The 20,103-nt window shown below is 43.0% G+C and overlaps 2 protein-coding genes across 2 annotated transcripts in view; one reads left to right on the top strand and one right to left on the bottom strand.

The window, feature by feature from the left end:
• Positions 1 to 20,103, bottom strand: part of LOC139217353 (pyruvate dehydrogenase (acetyl-transferring) kinase isozyme 2, mitochondrial-like) — a 188,728-nt gene that overhangs the window by 31,666 nt on the left and 136,959 nt on the right. The gene's annotated exons all lie outside the window — the stretch shown is intronic.
• Positions 2,037 to 19,077, top strand: map3k3 (mitogen-activated protein kinase kinase kinase 3). The gene is made up of 17 exons (XM_070847758.1): positions 2,037 to 2,381; positions 6,091 to 6,170; positions 6,697 to 6,818; positions 8,104 to 8,144; positions 8,587 to 8,686; positions 8,884 to 8,997; positions 9,256 to 9,376; positions 10,095 to 10,228; positions 10,652 to 10,725; positions 10,919 to 10,986; positions 11,404 to 11,499; positions 11,602 to 11,763; positions 12,154 to 12,302; positions 13,395 to 13,526; positions 14,442 to 14,571; positions 14,733 to 14,910; positions 15,805 to 19,077. The coding sequence occupies exons 2-17, from the start codon at positions 6,167 to 6,169 to the stop codon at positions 16,031 to 16,033; spliced, it is 1,854 nt and encodes a 617-aa protein (XP_070703859.1). The 5' UTR covers positions 2,037 to 2,381; positions 6,091 to 6,166; the 3' UTR covers positions 16,034 to 19,077.

Raw genomic sequence — 20,103 nt, 5'->3', positions numbered from 1 at the left:
ACTTCCAGTTACAATTCATTTTATAGCCAGACAAATACCCAAAGAACAAGGTCAGAGGTATACAATAGAATGTCATCTGCAAACAGCATCATTGAGCTGTTACTTGACTTAATTTTGATATCACAAATTTCCTTTTGCCTTATTGATTGTGCCAACAGTCTGAATGAGTTTCCAGAAAGAATGCCTGAAAGCAGGCACACCTGCCAAGAGCGCCATTCTGAATGCAGTCCATTAGTCAAAACCATGGTAGTGGGATTTGCTACGGAATATAAAAAAAATTGGCTCCAAGACCAAGTGCCAAAGCTAGTCAACACTAGTCATATGCTTTTTCAGTGTTAACTGATAGGATTGCTGTAAGTGTTGGAAAGGTGTAAACTTCCTGTATAACATGTAGCAGTCTGCACATATCATCTGTGGCAAGGTACTTTTGTGTGAAGCCTAACTGATCAGGATGGATTAGTTCCCCAATAAAGCGTTCTAAGTGTGCCAGGACCTTGACTTACAGCTTCAGGTCAGTTTTAAGAAGACTGATAGGCCTGGAATTGGAGCAGATATCTTTATTTTAATTTAATAAAAATGTTGAGGTTTGGCCTGTTAGTTGAACAAAACGCAGCATTGTGAAGGTGTCACTTTGGGTAATTGTGATCTTACTCATCTACTCTTATCTACTATCAGAAAACAATCAACAAACAACCAACTACAATAGTACATTGCTGCTTTTATATTACATAACAAGTAATAATAATTTATATTAGTATTTATATGATATATAATAATGTAACAGTCACAGTAACAGTCGGGGGGGGCACTTTTACATAAGTAAAGGATCTAAATACTTCCTTCACCAGAGTTTACGTCTGAAATGAAGTGGCAAAAGGCTGCGTTTAGCTGCATCCTTAGAATGGCAATGACAATGTAAAAGCCCGGTTATCCTATAATCTTGAAGGCAGCATAAACCCGATCTACGTCACAGCTGGACCGCCCCATTAATAATATTGTGCGCGCTCCCGCAGAAAGACTTCGACCGAGTAACAGCGCGTCCCCGCAGCCGCACAGCTCTAAATTAGATAGTTTAGTAATCAGAACAGCCCTTGGGAACAAATCCACGTTATTTCATCTGCGGACGGTGAAGCATTTGAAACACACGGATCCGACCTCAGAGGACAGTTTGCTGGACTTGTTGGAGGCATAAAAGCGGGTTCCGGTGGCGTTATTTTCTCTGTCAGGAAGTTTGACGTATTCGGCTGAAGAATATTTGACTTTGTTTTGGCTGTTGGAAAGTTGAGGACTACAGCTGGCCGCAGAAACGGCGCGACAACTCTGCGACTGTCGTTGAAAACCATTACAGTAAGGTGACTTTGGAGCTGGTGAATTCTCCAGGAGCTGCTGTTTAGGAGCCCGAAGCGGAGCCAAGTGTGAACACCGATGGACTAGATGTGTGCTGGCCTCGCTCGGCACGACGCGTCCACTTTATGAGTATCACAAACGCATGCATGTAGTATGTTGATGCCAGTGTAACCCAGTCAGCTTCTGCGAGGCTGCCTGCCATCATGTCACGCTTTGAATCACATTCTCTTGTATTTCTATCATAGGCCATAAATGGGCCTTTGTGTGTGTTATCATATTGTTTAGATCCACATTCAAGTTGCCATGCGATGCATTTAAATGCAGTGCAATCATAAAAGTAAGGACATCTCCAGCCTAGAGGATTTTGGGCTCCAACCTGGCAACACAGAGAAGGAAAATCTGCAAACTTAGCAGGAAGAGAGGCCATCCAAATCACGGAAACAGTACGGTCTTTTCCTCTGGCGTGCTCATACTCACAAATGGATTTCATACGGGCCATACGGTTGCTGTTCCACCTCGTTCGGTAGCTTGTGTTCCCCTGTAACCCGGTTATGGGATGCACTTCTCCGTCCAGCACGTCTGAAAGCGTTGATATCGAGTGTGACCTCTGAAAATGTTTTGGAAATTGAAGTTTTCCAAAGATCCGCGGCTGCAGCGGAGCACAAGTTTGTTTTGGGGCCACAGCTGGAGCGGGCTGATGTAGCTGCTTTTCCATCGGAACATTCTCCCCGTGAAGCCCTCAGCTGTCTCATGTGATCCTGTTTGCTTTTCCTACCTGGAAAGTCTTCCTTTGACTGTGTGCTTCAATTGTCCGTTGAAGAAGACGAGACCCTGTTACCTGGGGGGGTCAGCCCCGCCATGGCGCCCCCACACTCACACGCACTCCCCCCGGTGTGTCAGTGTGACTGAGGGCACCCATGCACGTGAGCAACGGCTGGACCTACTACGTCATCTTTGCCGCCAGACACCGGTGACCGGAGTCAGCTGCACGCGGGAGGCCGGTCCTGTCCTGGCCCAGGTCGTCAAGGCGACAGGTGAGGATGGTGTGAGCACGTGACAGGGATGTCATCCATATGATGAGTGAAGGGAATTATGCTGCATTCACTTCATGTGGGGAAAGTTAGAAGTAGGAGTGTAACTTCCCAATATGAGGGATTAGAATTCAAGTGTGCAAATACTGAAGATTCAAAGTGGCCTGATTTAAATAGATTGAAAGTCTGAAAATGCTGCTCCTGAAATAAGCTTAGATGTGGTTGCTAAAGTCTTGTAAAATGTCCAGAGGACAAACCTTCAATGTCATTTTTGCTGTGGCCCCACTCTAACATGTCTTTTACATCACCCCTCTCATGAGAAACACTATAGAATACAGTCAGGTGGTTCTACCCAGTATAATCCACTTTATTTTCATTTATTTAGTTAGCAAGTTCAGTTTGCTAAGTACGCTTTATCTCGCATGCTTGCATGATTAAGTCATTGAGTTTAAGGGTTTAATGTGACCGATCATGGTGTGACCATTTTTTAGTTTTAGGTGACATAGCAGACTAGTAAATGAGACTAACAGCAGTCCTTCTGGTACCCAAGCATCATGCGTGCAGTATTATTCTGTGGCCCAAAGTTTCACATCAGCAAAGGGGAGATATAGGATGACAATTACACCCGATGGTTATTCTAATATAGTTATTCTCATATGAATACAGCACCAAATCCAATACAAAATAAGAAACTAGTTTGCTAAGGCAGGCAGATTACTACAAAACCTGTTACCTGTCAATCAAAAGTGCTTCAGTAGCACCAGACTGTGAACTGCTGGATGTGTCCATGTGATTGTATTCTGTTAATAGAGGAAAAGGGAGGCAAAGAACACAAACACATTTGATTGTTACCGTCATGTCACACCATAATATATGTCCATATGTGGTAAGGTGGTGTCAACCAGTGGCTCAGTGCTTACCTCAGTAGGAGCTCCAAGACAGAGGCATCTCATTCTTGGCTGGCAAATCTGAAATATGTCCGTCATGTGACTCTATTAGGGTTGATTTATGCTTGTCTTGGTGGAAAAAGATATTTGGCTTTCTGTGGTCAACACCTGTATAAACTAATGCAGATGTTGATCACAGAAGGCCCTCCTTCTCTTCTATCTTAACTTTTATTTTATGTTTCTATACATTTTTATCTACACGTGCAGAATAAGCAGTATTTACAAAACTCATGTTGTGATACACCTTGAGATTATACACAAGATTTTTAATTTCTATTTGAACGCATGTGCGTGTGTATTAAAGTACTACACAGGGCATTTGAAACTTTAGCCAAGGCAAGTACTAGCGACTTGTCGAGACTGCAATATTTAAATGTGGTGGGTTACCCTGAACCCAAAACACATGTGCACCTGAAACAGGAGAGACATCAGGCCAGGGGATTTTGCTGTGAAGCTCTGAGTCCAGATGCATCTCTGGCCAGAGACAGAGTAAGAACTGTGGCTGGGAAAAACAGCCTCAGACTAAACACCTCTCAAAGCAGACAGAGAAGAGAGGGGGGGAGGAAAATCCATGTAAATCCTGCTAGTCCTGGAAATGTGATACAAGGAAAATAAAGCGGGCACAGCTGACTGGACTGGTAGAATACAGTCTCTTTTTCCATTGAATTCTCTGCATTCCGCTTTGGAGGTAATTAAATCAGGAGAAGCAGGAGAAAGAAGAGGGTAGCTGGGGTAATGGTCAGAGAGGTTGTTTGTTGCTTGTTGTTGACCACAACAACCCCTTGAGGTGCACAATTTGAGCTTTTGTCTTTGGATCCAGCACCTTTATTGTTCTCTTTGGAGATCATGTGTGGGTGTATTGTGGGTAGAGACGGGAGATAATGGCCCTGAATGTCCTGAAATGACTGTACGTCCATGCACCTACTGGAGGAATTGCACACCTCATAAACCCTATGCTATTCGGTAATGGATAAAATGCCATAAGCATGAGGATTGAGGGGTTGCAGGACAAAAGTCCTCGGCATGTACTTTGTTGGCAGGGAAACATGAAAGTGGCGGAAGCTTAAACGTGGCAACGCTCTGCCGACCACGGACGGACATGCCCGGCATTCCTGTGGGTGATTATTACCCAGAAATCCACAGAGTCAATGAGTTGCCTCAGGTGCCGATGCTGCCCATTTCATACACACAAATAGTTTCCCGCCCCCGAGTTGTCTTCACAGACAGCCCTCTGACTGTGCAAATCTATCCTCAGAGAGACAATTGCAACCTCTATAGACTCCATCCTCAGATACTGTTCATCCTGGTCTCGTATTTCTCTGACCTGTTTTTGTGTCACATTTATATTGTAAATGGAACCTATCATTAGCTCTCTAGGCGTACCAGGTACCTAACAACAGAAAGAATGTAATATGTAATACAGTAGATTTCTTGGCAAGATGAAGCACTTGCTGTGTTTACACTCTGGTTTATATCTCTTTCTTTTCCTCAACTTTTTAGATGGCAACGACCTGTGATTTGCCTGCGAGGCTAATCATTTCTGGAGCGACATAATACGGCTCACCATTGTATGATTTAAACAGGTGTAGATATAAATATATGTATATATAAGTTGGCTCACAGGCAGACCAAACATGTAGGTATCATCCTGGCACATTTAAAACGTATGCAGTGCCCTAACAGTGATAGTTATCGTAAAGATGCATCAATCCAGATCCTGCAAAATCAGCTTTTAGTGCCACAGCAATCCCTGGCTTCAAGTTACCAAGGAGGTTCATACAGTGAGATACACAGATTTGAAAAACCAGTGCATCCCTGGTAGAGATACTTTATTTTAATCAAGTTTTGGTTTTGTTACCTGTTTTACATTTTTATCCACTGTAATTTTGAAAACTATGAACATGCCTACCTCAGAGTCACAAGAACACAAGAGTCCTTTGTTCTTTCTTCTCTGTTGAATTAGTTTAAATTCTGTGGTTTATTGGTAGAAATTTTGGGGGAAACCCTCTCCATTCAAGGAAATGCCTCAGTTTATAATGCTGTTGACGCCTTGAACTGGGCAGATAATTTTGCCCCGTTAACATCAACAGTGGAGTTATAGCACAGCTGAGGTATGGCTTTGCAGCTCGTGCAATCAGAAGTTTAATGCTCATAGATATTTAAGATGGCAGAAAACTCTCCATAAAAAACATTCTTCCCATATGAACTGTGCCAGACTGATCGCTGCCAGTGCAGTTTGAATTTCAGCCGTTTCCAATTGTCATTCTTTCTCATGGGCAGAACACACAACACACGCTCACATGCGCTGCACACTTTCTCATTCCTTCAGTCAGAGAAATCTTCAGGTTGGTGTTCTGCAGGCTTGTGTTACAGTTTTTACATGCCTGCCAGGAATTACGCATGAAGGATGGCTGTAAATGTGGATTGGGTTCTCTGTTTTGTGGCACATTAAAACACTCTATCATGTAATTCAATAACATAGATATAATTTAATATGGAGTCAGTACAGCCACTTAAGGTTTCATACCGCCCCCCTTATCTAAGTAATGTTTACCACTGTGGGCCTGTTTTATGAACTGAGGCATTCATGCAAGTTTTGTGCGACTGACTGATAACCCTGTCATATGTCATCTCCTGTCTGACTCAATGACTCACATCTCTCCGCTCTGTCTCCAAGCAAAACCATATGAGCAAAAACAGTGCCAACCTCAGCTATTACACACTTTTCCTCAGTAACTAATTGATTTTTGTTTTTATGACCGCAGGCTGTGGCTGGACTGGCACAGCAGAGACGTGTTTCTGAAGACTGGTTTGTGGACCACGTACGCAAACATCGCCACAATGAGTAAGTCTGTCTGATGTTAGACAGACATTAGGAGCCTGGTTTCTTCGCAGCATGAGATAAAAACAGACACACACACACACCAAACACCGTCCCCGAGGCCAAAGCCTGTGCGAGCTGCTGCTCCAGACACAGTCGGGTGAAGGATTGGTTTTCGATGTTGTGGAGATGGGGCTCTGGTTCTCTCCTCTGCCCTGAGGCTGTATGATGTCTGTCCAAGCTACACAAGGAGAATATTTTCTCTTGAGCTAGTCCAGCCAAGGCAGAGCTTGCCCTGAGATCAAACATGGGAATAGGCATATCAAAAACACTGCAGTGCTTCCCTGCCTCTAATCCCCTGTCACAGGATAGTCTCCATATGGCTGTAGTTAAAGAAGACTGACTAATTGTCTGCACACACCTTTTAGTACAGAACTAAGTGCAAGGGGTGTCATATCTCTCTCTTTGTGTCACACACACACGCAGGCCATCCATTTTCCAGTCCACACACACTAATTGTGTATTTTCCCCGACCCATTATCCTCTTCAGATGAGAGGCAGGCTCTCCACTCCATAATGAAGGACCTGGTTGCCCTGCAGATGACACGGCGCCAGCCTGTGTTGTCATATGACAGCGGCAAACCCAAGACCCCGGCCCAGGCCAACAGACAGGTGTGGTATTGCTGCATCACCGCAAAAGGGAACATTTTAGAGGCAAAAAGAAAGTAAGGAAAGTAGTAAACTCCAGGTGAATGCAAGGTGCTCTTGAAGTCAAATAGATAAACTGCAGGAATAGTGACTTCACTCGGTTTACTTCAGGCACACTTGCACCCAGCCAAGGATATAGTTCACATGCCTTTATCAGTTTAGGGCATATCGCAGCAACAAAACACAGTGTTGTTACAGGCTTCACATCAGTCAGAATACTTAGTTACAATCAAATAAACTGTGGTCCCACTTGTAAACAAATTTTAGAAGAGTATTCTTAAAATTCAATCCATTTGAAGTGGTTTCAGCAGTGTAGCTCTAAAGAAACAAAATACCCAGGTTTTTAAACCCAAAGTCTTCTGGCCACAGCGTGAATCTTAAACTATCCATTTGCACACAGTTGCATCACTGTGGGGGAAAGCTGAACACACACAGGGTGAGATTTGTTCCGAAATTCAAGAGTCTTCAAGTGTCTCAATGACACTGCATTTAGAAATCAGGAGGACCTAAAATGGTTACAAAATAATGTTTTTCCTCCTGACTACAGGTCTGTTGACCATAGAATTAAAAGTTTGGACCACCACTATAATAGAGAAACGTGTAATTTGGTATCACCCATGTAGGTATATTGTTGTTTCTTACAGTCTTTCCTCCAGCCCACACAGTAAGCTAATTTAGTATAATGACAATAATTCTCAAGATAGCCACCCAAAGCTTTGCTACTGCTGCATCTGAAATGTATTAAATCCAGTTATTTTCAACTTCTTCTAAAAACATATCCTGCCCGTGTGGAAAAGTAGCCAGTAGCCCACCCACCCTCTCTCTCTACCGCTGCTGCAGCCACAGAGAATAGTCAAAGTCGACAACTCATGTGCAGCATAGTGTTTGCTTAAAACCAGAGATTGTCCCCCTGGGAAGGACAGTCTCCACCATTTTCTCACCTCAGTAACTTAGTTTGGAGTTGTTACAAGTGGAAGTGAGTTTTCACAAATGATGTAGCAATGGAGGAGGTACAGAGTGACGTGTCCTCCCAGCCAATGGTCTCTGTGTAAATCCTTTGTGTAAAGACATGCGAGTGCAAGTCACTCTTTTCTTTAGGGAGAATCACTTCTATGACGGTCATGGTCGTTAAATTATGTTAGGGTTGTGAACACTGCCATACACGGTACAATAACTGGAGCGCCTGTTTTATTACACTTTGATCATCTCTTGTCCGTTCTTTAACCTTCCTATTTCTGTTTTCTTTCAGGACGATGTTAGGATAAAGTTTGAGTTCTCAGGCGAAAGGAGGTGAGTTTGGTTTGGGCTTTGTGTGCGCGTGTGTGTAGCATGTGTGTGTGTGTGTGTGTGTATATATATATATATATATATATATATGCACAAGTGAGAGACATAAACACATTCACTGAGGCATGCCGTTCTTGTCACATGTTCCAGTTCATGAGAAAGAGCTCATCCCAGAGTCAAACACACACTCGAGCAGCACTTAATTCAGGCTGGTATGTGAGCCGGAGAATGGAAGGGGAAAGGACTGTGGTTAGTCTGTGGCTGCCAGCACAAACCACAAATATGCAAGGTGCACTTAGAGGAATCCGCACGCACTAAAAACAGCAGCTTGTGTGGATTTTACTTGCACGTGTGCTATGAAACTCAAAAGCAGTTTCCTTAGCAGCCTGTGCAAATCTCTCATCATTTTTCTGTCTGTGGGATTTCGTGCTTTTTTTATGTGTAGGATCCTGATGTTTGGACGTCCTGTACAGTTTGAGGAAATCCAACAGAAAGTCAAGACTGTCTTTGGCCAGCAGCTAGACCTGCATTATATGAACAGTGAGGTAGGTGGAGACTCTTGTGCTGTATCACCAATCAAAACAGTCGCTGATTCATATGTGCATTTCTGTGTATAATCCATTGATTGCACGATTGTACATTTTAAAATGTCTCCAAAAGCCTTTGAATGCTTGTGAATCTTGGCATGTGTTCATGTCTATTGTTGATTATGTGTTTGTGTGTTTGTCTTGTATCCTGGCAGTTGTCCATCCCTCTGCGAGATCAGGATGACCTGGACAAGGCAATCGACCTTCTGGACCGAAGCTCCAACATGAAGAGCATCAGGATCCTGCTGCTCACTCAGGAGCACAGCAATGTGAGACACACACACACACACACACACACACACACACACACACACACACACACACACACACACACACACACACACACTGGGTACGCATCTGCAGCATTACACAACTGCCATTTCTTCACCATAGACCCATGTTGTGAAAAATCAAATTTCCTCATTACATTTGCATCGCACTAACTGGCTTGCTGACGTGAATCGATTGTTCAGTCATGTGTTGAAGCCTTGTTTAAACCTGTGCTCCTATCCTCTTTCCAACTACAGGCCTCCTCTCCTTCTCACCACGTGCCGTGTAAGCAGGTGAGGATCAAGTCCTCCCAGTCCACTGGAGACGTTAGCACGGCGTACCAATCCTCCGAGCCCAGGGGGCGCCACCTATCAACTGGTACACATCTTCAACTGTCATTCAAAGTTGGCTTTAGTTTTATCTGCAAGGAGATGGTTCATACACTGAGTCAAAGGAGAACAATTTAGACATATTATGTTTCTCAGAAGCCTCAGCAACATTCAGTTATGGCTAGCTGTCACATCATTGTGCCATTGCCACTTCTTTTTTACTACCTCGATTTCCCTGTCTGTCGCCTTCGCTCTCGCTCTCTCTCTGGCTGTTCTTTCTTTGGCTTCCCCTTTTAGCAACGGGTCCTCTTCCTTTTCCTGTTCTCCATCACTAGACGATGCCTGCTGGACAGCAGCCAATCAGATTGCAGAATTCTATTAGTGTGGTGGACCAGTGGCCTGGTTTAGTATTTTTTTTCCCCTGGAGCTGGGGGATGGAGTGGCTGCAGGAGGGCTTGAGAGCAGACAGCACCAGGTCATAAATATTAAAACCAGCTCTCAGCCATTGCTCCTCTCAGTCAGAATGGAAGCAATCACCACTCCACATTTGTTGTTTTCTTTATCTTTGTGGCACAGCAGGGAGAGAGGGTCTCACTGCATTTTTTTTTTTTTTTCTTGACAACAATGTCACCAAAGCTGATGTGTGTTTTAGTTATGAGGGTGAATTTTTCAGTCCTCAGGCCTGTAAAATCCAGATATTGTTTTATTTTTTCATTTTGCATACATCTAATGTTTTCTCCATGCTCATAATTGCTGTCTAATCCCAGGTTCTCAGAACACGGGGCGTAGCTCGCCGCCTCCTGGCTACGTGCCTGAACGCCAACAGAGGATTGCCCGCCAGGGTTCATACACCAGCATAAACAGTGAGGGGGAGTTCATCCCCGAGACCAGTGATCAGTGTGTGAGTCATTGCTTCACTATTAATGAAGAAATCAGATGGTGTGTTTAGGACGTTAGACTGTTGAGACAAAAACAACTCTTCCCTAAAGCTTGAATCAATCCCTTTTCTCATTTCTGAAGTTGTTTTGCTCGTTGATAGAGTTTGTTTGATGCTGTGAAAGTATATTGGCTGTTTTTGCATGAGGGGCAACATTTTTGGGTAGGAATGGTAAGCATTGATCAACTCTTTGGGTAGTAAAAGATGAAACAAAGTATCCGGTGAGTTGCCAGAATAGCAGGTCTAGAAAGAATGAAATATTGGATTCATGCTACAGGTTTTTCAAGTTTTCAAATAGAAATTCTGTGTTAGGATGGATTTCTGAAATGTGTATGCACAAAGCATATGTGCAAACACACCCTTCATTTTCCATTGTGCCCTGTACAGGTGCTGGATCCCTGGAGCAGTGCAGAAAACTCTGTCTCTGGAAGCTGTCAGTCTCTGGACAGCAACTCAGACAGGTGAGGAGCAAACTGCCTGCTCTTTTCACTCACTCATAAGAATTTTATTAGTTTTCCATTGCACACTCATAGTTTGTGTTTGCAGAATTGGAATAACTAACTTTTTGTATGTAAACACACAAATACAGACTGTCAACACCCAAGAAGGCCTCTCAGCATCTCTCACTCTCCCCCCCCCCCTTCTCTCTCACAGCCCCTCTCTGAGGAAGTCTCGCATGCACAGAGCCAAGAGTTATCCTGATAATCGTCAGGACTGCCCAGGTGAGAGCAGCTAGTATAAAAGCTCTACCCAATAGCATGGCCTTTTCCTAGTAACCATGGGGAAGTATTGTGTGAAAGCAGCAACTCACATCTTAGGGAATAAAGCATTGTGACCGCCGCTTTCAGACAAACTGTCCCAATATCATGGTGGAAGATTTCTATAGACTCTTTCAATGCCTTTCAATAGCTGAGGGTACAACATTAATGATTTAATAAAGAAATCTACAGTGCTATAGTCAGTGCTTGCTTGTGAACTACCTGAAACCATAAATCATAAACAGTCATTTTAAGTTTATATCTACTGTGTTCTACATAAGTTATAAAGTAGCTCTGATAAATGTGTGCAGCTTCTCTAAACTGTGGTTGAATTACAGAGTATTCCCTGCTCACCTTTGACCTTTGGACATTTGCTTTCAGACCGAGAGAATCATGTGTATGACAGGGTAGCAGGGAAAGGAGGCACCTATCCTCGTAGGTACCATGTCTCCCTGCATCATAAGGACCACAGTGAAGGTGAGACCGTCTCCATGTACCAACTGTGGGTTTCCTCCCTTCATCACTCCCGCTCATCACATGATATTAACCTTAGCCAACTTCTTTCCCGCTCTCCCTCAGGCCGTCGAACGTTTCCGCGGATTCGTCGCCCTCAGGGGAACCTGTTCACTCTGGTGCCCTCGCGCCGGTCGCTCAACGGCAGCGAGGAGAGTCTGGGAAGCTGGCAGCTGGTCGACGCTCAGGGCAGGCTGCGTCCCCAAGATCGGTCTGTCGCACATAAGTGTGAGTGTTGAAGAGCAGAACTCTAACAAGACAAACAAAATGTAGTTCATAACATCTCTTCACTTAAGAAGGAGATAAATACATTGCAGAGTTAATGGAGTCATCTGATAAGGATTTCCACTAGAATTTACCTTCATCAGGATTAAAAAACCATGTGAACAATATTTAAAAGATGGATCAGTGAAACCCAGAGTAGTAAAATGATAAGTACAATCACAGTACAGTCAAAGCCTGAAAGAGTGAAAATAATCATTTGCAATTCTATAAAGACATTTGACTTTTTCATGTTGCTGCCTCTTTTCTGTGATGTATGTATAAGGTGGCGTGCTGTATATTTTATGTAAAACATAAATGAGCAGCTGAGTGTGTGTGTGTTTTTTTTTTTCCTAGCACCCAGTGCTCCGATGACTTGGCGGCGGGGGAAGCTTCTGGGCCAGGGGGCGTTTGGTCGGGTTTACCTGTGTTACGATGTGGATACTGGGAGGGAGCTGGCTGCCAAACAAGTCCAGTTTGATCCTGAGAGTCCTGAGACGAGCAAGGTGAAACACCAACACTGACAGATCAGGCTTTCATGCTCTCTGAATGCTTGCAAGACAACCACGTTGTTGCTTTCCTCTTTTCTCTTGTTGGTTCTGGTACATCATTGCTAATGGCATGCTCCCTCCTACTGCCCAGGTTATGAAAAAAATATTGGCTGCTTTGCTGACCTTGTTGCTACCTCTGGTTTCATGTTAAATATTCAGCTGTTTCCCCCTCACTTTTACAGTATAACTCTAGTAAGTGAGTGGTAATGTTTTGTAAAACATCAAACTTCAGTTTGTTGATCAATAACTATCAAAATGTAGAGTCTGTGCTGCCACCCAGCTGTAAAAGCGCCAAGAATGACCTCATATGTTGTGCATATTAATCTGTTTTGCTTGTTTCGTGATCTTTGGTCAGGAGTTAAGGCACAAAAAAACTTTCTTTTATCCCCTGACTGAGAAATAAAATAATCAACCCATGGGAAAGAAATTCAATAACTCAAAAAGTGGAACGTATTGAAGAGGCTTTCTCTCCTCCCTCAACCCCCTTCTTCTCCATTTTAATGTCTTTTCCTGTCCTCCACACATGCACTGTCACTTCCTGTATCTGAAAGAGCCGAGTATTGTGGGGGGTGGCGGTGATGAGGGAGGGCCAAGGTGATGCAGACCCATCAGCGGGCCCCCCCCCACCCCCCACCCCTCCCAGCTTGTACAGAGGCGAATCAGTTGTTGTTTCTACTAAACTGGCTTCTGTGCTGGGACTTGGGGATTACTTTGTGTGTCTCTGACTTCCCTCTCTCTCTCTCTCTCTCTGTGTCTCTCTCTGTCGTGGCCTCATTCTCTGTGAAGTAAACACAGGAACTTCTTTTGAGGAACTGTGCTATTGGCTTTCATTTACTCTCTGCTTTAGGTTTCACTTTTGGCACACTCCGCATGCAGTCGTAAAATCACTGTTTGTCATCCTTGTGTTTATGGTTCAAGTGTTTGTCATCAGTGGTAACAGATATGCGTGGCTCCACCATGTCCAAAATATGGATTTTGTTTGGAAATGAAAACGGTAAACCAACAAAGATGCATTGTTCACAAGTGACAGCTTTTTTTCCTGTGCAGGAGGTCAGCGCTTTGGAGTGCGAAATCCAGTTGCTGAAAAATCTGCATCACGAGCGCATTGTTCAGTACTATGGCTGTCTGAGGGACCACAATGAGAAGACCCTCACTATTTTCATGGAGTACATGCCGGGGGTGAGTCCCAGCAACTTCAATGCCACAGCTGTTTATGGGGCTCAAAGCAGGTGTTGTTTTTAACGAGCCAAATCCCAGAAATCAGTTCTATAGCTCCAGTCACTGTCTTCAGTTTAATTGCATTTTTTGAACTGATATCTCATTGGTGGTGGGAATAATTTTAGGCATTCAGAAAAGTGGTTGGGGCATGTTTCCTGTATTCCCACCTGAAGTTTAAGTCACCCAAGGTTTATACCCTGTCCACCACAGGAATTTTTCCAGGAACCTTTTAGGAACTCAGCAGCTCCATTTTGACCTCATTAATCTTGTTTCAGTTTTGGTTCCTGGGCCACAACTATGTAGCCAAGCTCCCGACAACTCTAAAAACAGGCTAGATAAAGACACAGTAAACAAATTAGCCAGAAAAAAACACTCAGGTAGTCAGCTAGTAGCCACCTAGTTCTTCGGAGGTCCTGGAATCCACAAATAAGCAGCTTAACGCTACTTTGACGAAGCGTTTCTGGAATGTTTATCTCTTTGCATCTCTGCATGTCTTCTTTCCTGTGTCGATTTAGGCATCACTGACATTTGCTAAATTGTTTAACAGTCTAATTTGCCTAATCACTGCACCTCTAATCCAGTGAGCACATAAACAAAAATGTAAAAAAGGAAATTCTACTCCCTGATTTACTTTCTGGAACTCCTTAGTTTCTGGGACTATTTTGTCAAAAAGGCCCATTTCATTGCCCACACTTTGAACACTGCACAGACATTTGTCAAGTGCCAGATTTCAGCCTGGCTCCTTGACTTGCTATGTTCTTGGCTCAGACCTTTGATGATGGGGTTTTAAACTCTTGGTCCAGTCACCGTCCTCTGTGTTCTTCCACTGGTGTCTTTAGGCAACAGAATGTAAAGCATGTGCTTTCTTCCCACCAGGGTTCAGTCAAAGACCAACTAAAGGCCTATGGGGCGCTGACAGAAAATGTGACCCGGAAGTACACAAGGCAGATCCTCGAGGGCATGTCCTATCTGCACAGCAACATGATCGTGCACAGGGACATCAAAGGTAGCCCTGTTACACTACACAGGCTTGATTATTATACTGTTTAGACACTAGATAGATGTTTGGACAGTGTTTTAACATATAGACGTTTGTGTTCACAGCATTTGGAAGCTGACTGGCCATATTAAAATATTTATGTGTTCCATGTCAACTCTGGCTCTTAGGTGCCAACATCCTGCGGGATTCAGCGGGCAACGTGAAGCTCGGAGATTTTGGAGCCAGTAAGAGGCTTCAGACCATCTGCATGTCTGGCACCGGCATCCGCTCTGTGACCGGCACCCCCTACTGGATGAGCCCGGAGGTGATCAGTGGAGAGGGCTACGGCAGGAAGGCTGATGTCTGGTAAGACCAGAGGTGTATTTGAAAGCTTGGTCCTAGTTACAAAAACACGGTGTACATTTTCACGTTTTTGCCTTCCTTTATTATAAACTCAGAGGTTATTTGATAATAAGATGCTGAGATCTCAGCAGTGTATTAATACATACTTACAGTAATTATAGTTTGAGTGACTGAGAAGTAAACCATTGAAGCTACTTGGGTAGTCAAGTGTCACAAACAATGGAGCATATTTTGCTTTAAAGGAATGTCACAGCTGGAATGAAACACTTGTAACTGACACACAAACACAGACACTATAGCTTTTTTTTACATCTAAAGTACAAGCAAGACAAGTGTGTTTTTACCAGCTGCTTTACAGGACATCTTCCAGTAAAAAGAGCAAAGTTTGAAACGGGGATTAAGGTCACATACATTTGCTGACATGACATGGCATGACAGGATGAGACGTGTCAGTGTGAAAAAAGGGGAAATATTTGTGTTGTACTCTTTAAGTGGCAGAATCATCGTGTTCTCAAAGGGAAAACTGAAGCGAGGAGGCTGCCGTATGTAACCCAGTTCCTACCACACTCCCACACACAAAGCAGACAACATTCCCTTATGCAATCTGATTGGGTGGTGACCTACAAGGCGAGTGATGTGATTGGCGGAAGGCCAGTCAGACAGGTCGTAACAGAGGTTGGTATGTTCCAGGTTCTCAGCCCAGGCTGGAGGGGGAGTAATGCTTGTACCTCCCAAACAGGTGGGGGAGGCCCTCCACAGTCTGAGAGTTTACTCTCAAAACATTCCTTTAAAGCTTTAGTGTCAAGAAGCTGAGACATCATGCATGGTATTTGTTTCAGCTTGTTATGTGACCCCACTGCAGATTAAACTAAAAACAATCATGCATTTCTTTTACAGGAGTCTTGGTTGTACGGTGGTGGAGATGCTTACAGAAAAGCCTCCATGGGCTGAATACGAGGCTATGGCGGCCATATTCAAGATCGCCACCCAGCCCACCAACCCACTGCTACCTTTGCACACCTCCGACCAGGCACGGGACTTCATTAGCTGCATTTTTGTGGAGGCCAAACACAGGCCCAGTGCTGAGGAGCTGCTCAGACATCCCTTCTCCCAGATTCTGTGCTGAAACTTGCCTGGTTTCTGAACTTTAACCACAGAGTAGCACTGTAGCCTCAGCAGTATCTGTAGCTTCCTTGAAAGCTTCCATTCACGGCAGACATCCGGATGTGGAACTGGTCTAGAAATCAGTGTGAAACCCACCAAGCTTCTTTCACTGTTCAGAGGCTTCAAGAAGATTTAGTCTCCTCTCACACAGATTCAAGTAGCAAACAGTTTGACAGTAGGAGTCATCAATGCCTTGAAAACCAATGCCAGTAAATGCTCTTACAACAATCACCACCAGGGGGAAACAAACCACAGATTAAGTCTCTGGTGGGCTGCTGATCCTTCACAGATACTAGCACACACACGCTCACACTCCAAAGGCAGCATCATTCATGTGCCGGTTGTGTCTTCATAAAGTATTCTCTCCCATGTTTACGTTCACTTGTTGGGCAGATAAATACCAGGAAGCCCTTAAGTGTTTGACATTCAAACATTTAGCTGAGCACCATTTTAAAGCTACAGCAGGCCTAAAGCTCAAGTTTGCCCAGTGGATGTTGAACACCGCTGAAAACAGTTTTTGTTGGACATGCTTTTACACCTTCTCTCAGTCTGGTTTTAAACAAAGAAAATTCCACCCTTGAACTATCCTCTGTGAAATGCTAAGTTGGAACAATCTCACAGATCTCTGTTTCATTCTCTTAAGCAGCACCGATACCGATGAGCCGGAATTGCAGTTATGGTTTTAGACCTCACTTCATGGAGGTCCAAACAGCATCCTCGCTGATGTTTGCTTAGTTTGTCTTCATCTGAACGTCATATTTGTTTCCTTTGCTTTGGATCCGCACCTGTCTTTGAAGTTCTGAAGCTCTGTAGTCATCAGTCTTTACTTTGTTGAGCCTTAGCAACCGCTTACTCACGACGCTCGCAGATAAGAAAAAACAGTAGCTCATGCCACCTCTGCCTGCCCTCTCTTGCAGACCAAGAGCTGAGTGATGGGAAACACGTCACTAACTGTGCACCGCTTGTGATTATTCCAGGGATTGTCGCTATCAACACCCAGTCTGTAATACTGCAAATGCAAGGGCTTTCATCAGTGGGCAATAGGCTCAGTCAGCACTGTGTTACCTCATTCAGCGATAGATAGTGACTTCAAGTTTCTCTGTACAGGATCGCAGCAAAGATAAATCTCAGATCTCAGACCAAAATAAATGTGCACCCCCGTTCATAGCCTTTACAGTTACATTTAAGTCACAGTGACAAGCATTTCACCCAGGAGGTCATTTAACAACACTTGCTGCTGTTCTGAGTATTATTGCTGGTATTTCTGAAGTCCTGAAAGACTCTTCTTACCATCCGGATATATATTATTGTTCTGGAAATATATTCAGCCCACTGGTCAACAACGAATAATTTTAACACATATACAATTCATATCATTTTTGACTGCCATCTTTGTTTGGATTTGGAAACCAGTCAAAATAGTAATGTTACCTTATTGTTATTTTATATTTTCAGATCCAAAATTGTGTTTAATGCCTTTTGTGTCGTAAAGAAAGGGAAGGACACATGTCGTTTTCACAGTGGCTGCCAGGATGGAAAATCTTTCTCAGTTAATAATTCATCATTTCTTTTTGTATGGTGCAGTCAGAATATTTTTTCATACAGAGAGTTTTTGAATGACCTTTTGAGTTTTTTCAGGATTGCAGGGTATTTCTTCTCCACAGAAACATGTTTACCGCAGCTGTGTGACTTGAATGCAATTGTACATAAGAGGCTTACACTGGGCGACTAATTAAGCAGGAGGAGTCGAGGGTGGATTTTTCTCTCAAGACTTTTCTTTTTGAATGAACTCTTCCCTGTTTTTACCTTTTGCCTCAGTGTGACTTATCCTTCTTCCAGCCAGCACTGACAAAGTGCCAAAAAGTGGCAGATAAAATATTGCTATTGGTTTGTTATCAGAGACGTGAAAGTGAAGCAAAACATTTTTATAGTATTGAACTGCAGACTAATAATTTGGAGGGTATCTTACTGTTCATTTGTGTCTGGCCCGAACATCCCTGACTGAGAAGCCTTAGCTTAAGGATCAATTTTGAATCAGATGCACTTTTATGCAAAATGAATGTTGTGGGGGGTTTTGTTCTCTTTACCAAATTTGATTTTGTTTTGTTTTTTTTACTTCAAATGTGAAAATTGTTTCATTTTTATTTATATCCCCATGTCCATTCCAATTAGATTTTATAAGCAAATATATATGTATAAATCTATTTTTTATATTTAGACGGTGTCAAATCTAATGATACTTTCAGGACTCTTTGTCATTAAAAGTAAATCATTGAAAGCAGCTGGTTTTGCAGACATGACAGATTTGGGGTTTATAAATGAAAAATAGGTGGAAAACAAACTCTGGCTGCCTGGTTCTTGTTCCAGCTCAAAAAGACCTTTCCACACATCCTTTGTGTAGCTATACCTTTAGATGACAGTATTACCTGATAGGTTACAAACGTCTTGCATCATTTGGCCGCACTGCTTAGACATCAATGAGGTCTCATGAATGAAACCTGTTTAACTTACAAAAGAAACTACTGGGAATATTCTTTTGTCTGATCTCAGTGTTACTGAAATGTAATTAAAGGGTGTGTGTGAGAGCCAAAGACGAGCAGGATCGGAGCCAGTGCTGGATTTCAGAGTTCGCTTTTCAACCCAGACGACGACTTTGTTTATCCCAGGGTTCAGACAACGAGTCTACTGTAATAATGAATGATTTTCTGGGCAAAGGGCTCACCGCTGCCTTAACGCTAATATGAGAACTTTCTATGGGACTGCTACAGGATAAAGGCAGCTAAAATATGTTCAGTTTTGAAAATAATGCGTTTTCAATAAAAAGACGGTAAGAGAGAAAGAACCCTGTGATAGACAAATGAAGACAAACTAGTTTAGAGATCTACGATATATATGTAAATGTACGATTATGTATCATGACAGGACTTGCAGTGCAAAGTCTCAAATGTATCAAATTTATTTTACAGCAAGAAAAAGAGTAGTATGTTTAATGACAGTGTTTATATATATACATACATATATATATATATATATATATATGACATATATGTCATGCCTTCTCTCCAAAGCAAATAAATTGTTTTTCAAAGTTGTGTCTTATTGTGGCTTGTCCAGACTCAGTGAGTCCAGTTAATGAAGGGACACAGGAGGCTGAGCTCATTATTGGCAGTAAGAAGCTACTGGACTGATGCACTCGTTCCTCCCCCCCGTCTCTCTCTCTCTCCCTCCCTCCTTCATTTTGTTTCTTCCTCTATCTTTGCTCTTTTTCAAATGTCATGAGGATAAACAGGAGGCAGACACAGGAAGGAGCGTTTTCTACAACTGTGACTGGCTGTGAGATGGGAAAACAGATTGTGTCAAACAAAGGGCCTTGTTCTTGAATTGGCTTGGCACAGATGCATTGCTTTTGACAGGTTTGGTTTTCATTGCCTTAATGAATTGATTCCAGTTTCCTCCTCCTCTTCCACAGTACACAAGACAGATGACAGATAACAGATTTACAGTGGATTTTATGGTAGAGGGTAAAAAGAAAAAGGTGGCTTTTGTTGTGTTTTTTCTGTTTGTTTTCACACTATAGATGAGCTAGACTGTCGAGGAAACATTGACAATGACAATGGTCTCGTTTTATAATGTCCCTTCTACTGAGCTGCTACAGAGGAAACTGTTAAGCATTCAAGGCCGTTGTGAATGTTTGTCCTCCTCGGCTTCCCCTTTGCTTCTTAACCCTTAGATGTTGTATGCCAGAAAGAGCTACATTTGTTTGAAAGTACTCCTGAAATTGACGCATAAATATATCTCAACAACTATAGTATATGAAATTTGCCACAGACAAATGGTTCGGTGGATGAATCCTACTGAGTTTGGTGATCCTCTGGCCTTTTGTCTTCTACCAGCAGCAGGTTTACATAACGTCAGTGACATTTATGGTTCAGCGTGAAATTTCTCAACAAATATTTAATTGCCATGAAATTTCATCCACACATTTATCTGTCCAACACTTTGATTTTTGATCATATATCTGCAAACCCAATG

The sequence above is a fragment of the Pempheris klunzingeri genome, chromosome 17 (assembly GCF_042242105.1).
Source record: "Pempheris klunzingeri isolate RE-2024b chromosome 17, fPemKlu1.hap1, whole genome shotgun sequence".
Lineage (NCBI taxonomy): Eukaryota > Metazoa > Chordata > Actinopteri > Acropomatiformes > Pempheridae > Pempheris > Pempheris klunzingeri.
The sequence above is the reverse complement of the archived record's forward strand: the minus strand, read 5'-3'. Positions and strand labels throughout refer to the sequence as shown.

Bases quoted from the DNA above. Each gene is read 5' to 3' on its own strand.
- map3k3 (XM_070847758.1), top strand. The intron at 11,500-11,601 runs GTGAGACCGTCT...GCTCTCCCTCAG, and splicing joins TCATAAGGACCACAGTGAAG to GCCGTCGAACGTTTCCGCGG. The intron at 14,911-15,804 runs GTAAGACCAGAG...TTTCTTTTACAG, and splicing joins GGCAGGAAGGCTGATGTCTG to GAGTCTTGGTTGTACGGTGG.